Source organism: Montipora foliosa, chromosome 13, assembly GCF_036669935.1.
Source record: "Montipora foliosa isolate CH-2021 chromosome 13, ASM3666993v2, whole genome shotgun sequence".
Taxonomy (NCBI): Eukaryota; Metazoa; Cnidaria; class Anthozoa; order Scleractinia; family Acroporidae; genus Montipora; species Montipora foliosa.
The window spans coordinates 16374292-16376791 of NC_090881.1; the positions used below are offsets into that span (position 1 = coordinate 16374292).

Consider the following 2500-nt stretch of genomic DNA (forward strand, 5'->3'; position numbering starts at 1 on the left):
GGGCTTGCATGTTCCTCGAAAGTCGCAATAACTTTTGGGGCCATTTTCGGGTGTCACAATTCCCTCTCTATGTCATGAACGGAGAGAATTTAGGTCGTCAAACTTCACAGCCAGTTTTCTTTTTACTACCTTGAAAACTTGTTAAAAGATCGGCTTTCCTGAACAAGAGGTTTGCAGGTTTAACAAATGGCTTTTCAGGCCCGAGCCGTTTTCGGGAAACCGACCCCTGAAAAGCCATTTACGAAACTGTCATCCTCTGGTTTTGATAAGCTGGTCTTTTAACGTGTTTTCAAGATAACAAAAAACAAAATAATTATGACGTTTGGTGACTTAAAATCTCTCCCTTCTAAAGATACAGAAGGCATAGGACATTTTACAGTGGCTTGCTCAGTGACCTAGCCAATGAATGGCTGCGAGGCTGCCGGTGACCTTGTATAAATACAGCCTCCACTGCTTTTATCACGTAAATCGTATTGTTGTAATTTTAACTAGTCCACATTAACATTAGAAAAGCACAAAGGTTTGTCTCAAAGCAGGGCCACCAGCAACCTCACTTCGATTCTTAGGCCAGGTATCGTAGCTACAACTGTAAAATGGTCTTTTGTGACACCCAAAAAAGACCCGAAAAGTTGCGAGACTTTCGATCTCGTCATCTCTATCAACTGAATTAACTGGTCGGTGTTTACAGCTGGTGTTTAGACGCGTTGACTCATGATACGAGCACCTTCGAGAGTCACTACTTCGCCAACCTTACAACAGGATTACTAAAGGTCTATTCCAGTACCTGACAACTCCAACAAAACTGAATTTTCCTGCCTCAAGTCCGCCCACTAAAGTTTTGTTGCTGACCACCTCAGAGCGAGATTTCTGGTCTGCACGACAGGTTGGCGTCTGATCATCAACAGAGAACATAGTCCCTGAAAAGAACAGTGAAATGTATTTAAAAAACAGGCGATGTATTAAGACAGTAGCGGGGTCTTCTACATCAACAGACCAAATCGTCTTAAATCAATGTTGTATTAAGACCCCGTCACTCACGAGTAAGATTTACTCAAATTAGCCTAGTCCCCATCAGCGTCCTCATTCTGACTTCTCTCACTCCTTTAAGAAGTTGCTCTAACTTGCAGGCAAGAAACACGTTTCTTCCATTTTTGGCAAAACGCAAAAAACACAAATTTCAGTGCGGAGTTTGTCGTTTGCCAAAAGAGGGATCTTAAATCTCTCTTATGTGTTGCAGCCATAGGTGGTTGACACGTGACGTCATCACCGCCAAGTTGGTGGACGAAAACAGAAGCTCCCTCATTCACTACTTGCACAAATCCCATAATACACCTCTTTTACTTCCCAAAAATCTGCATAGGCAAACAATGGTTATGCAAACGTTTTGAGGGGGGGGGGGGGGGTAATAATAGAGGTGTATTATGGGATTGTGCAAGTAGTGAATTAGGGAATTTAAAACCTACAACGGAGACGTCGACGAAATCCTTAACTCAAAACAGAACTTTGCACCATCGTAAGGTTTTCGCGATTCTTCCATTTCGTTTACGTCGCACGATGTGGGCGAAGTATCCTAAAAGTAATTAAATTGGTACGAGTGGTTTCAGGGTACGAATAGAGAATAAAAGGTTCACTTTTATGATACGCTAGCGGTGTCGTCAAAATCTCAAATTTGGTGATTTCACGACGTTGTTGTGAAAAGTATCCCACGAATATGTGCTGAAACGTGTACCGCACGTGCAACACAATTATTTTAATTTCCTCTTTTAACTAATGATATTGTTGTTTTGTGGCGTTCTCGTTGACGTCTGCATCGTAGATCTTAAAGTCGCTCCTTTTGTTCGTGCACCAGCAATTGTACATTTTACCACAATTGCTTGTAATCTCGCGATCTGATTGGCTAATTTCCCGTTGTCGATAAGAGTGTAGACAATGATGTACGTGTCATGCTCGCGTCAATTTGTCATACAATGTAATAGCCAATCAGGAACGCCCATTTTGGGAAATAAACCAATCATATTGCGAGAAAGTTATAGACAACGCTTGCTCTTTCTTTGTGCCATGATTTTGCTCACGCTCTTAAATTAGCGTTGAATATTGTGAGTCCACAACATTTTGACCACTGTGATGACGAATATGATTGTCGATAAGAGTACAGATAACGCTGAACCACTTTCGATTTGTTAATTGCAGCATTGTCATATGTGTCTCTAGAAATTGGTTGCAAAACACCGAGAAGGGAATCTTTGCTTTCATTAACACACGATTTTTCTCGCAGAAGACATTATGCTCTTCACAAATTTGACTTTAAAAGGTAAAAGAATCTGTTAAGGACGATGCCTACAATTGTTACTGCGCATACGCTCTGCGCATCTCAAGATACTCGGATTTCCTATTGGCGGTGCTTATTAATACAGGGATATTGATGCGCAGTTCAAAACTATGCGGAGAAAGCAGAACTTAGCAACTGCTCTTGGTATCCAAAAAGAAAATTAGGGGTAAC

At 41.4% G+C, this 2500-nt stretch overlaps 1 protein-coding gene across 1 annotated transcript in view; it reads right to left on the reverse strand.

Annotated features, from left to right (window-relative positions):
• Window positions 1-2500, reverse strand: part of LOC137983685 (uncharacterized) — a 40445-nt gene that overhangs the window by 5926 nt on the left and 32019 nt on the right. The window contains exon 20 of the mRNA XM_068830847.1: window positions 785-917. Within this exon, the coding sequence (XP_068686948.1) occupies window positions 785-917 (133 nt within the window). The remainder of the gene's footprint in view (window positions 1-784; window positions 918-2500) is intronic.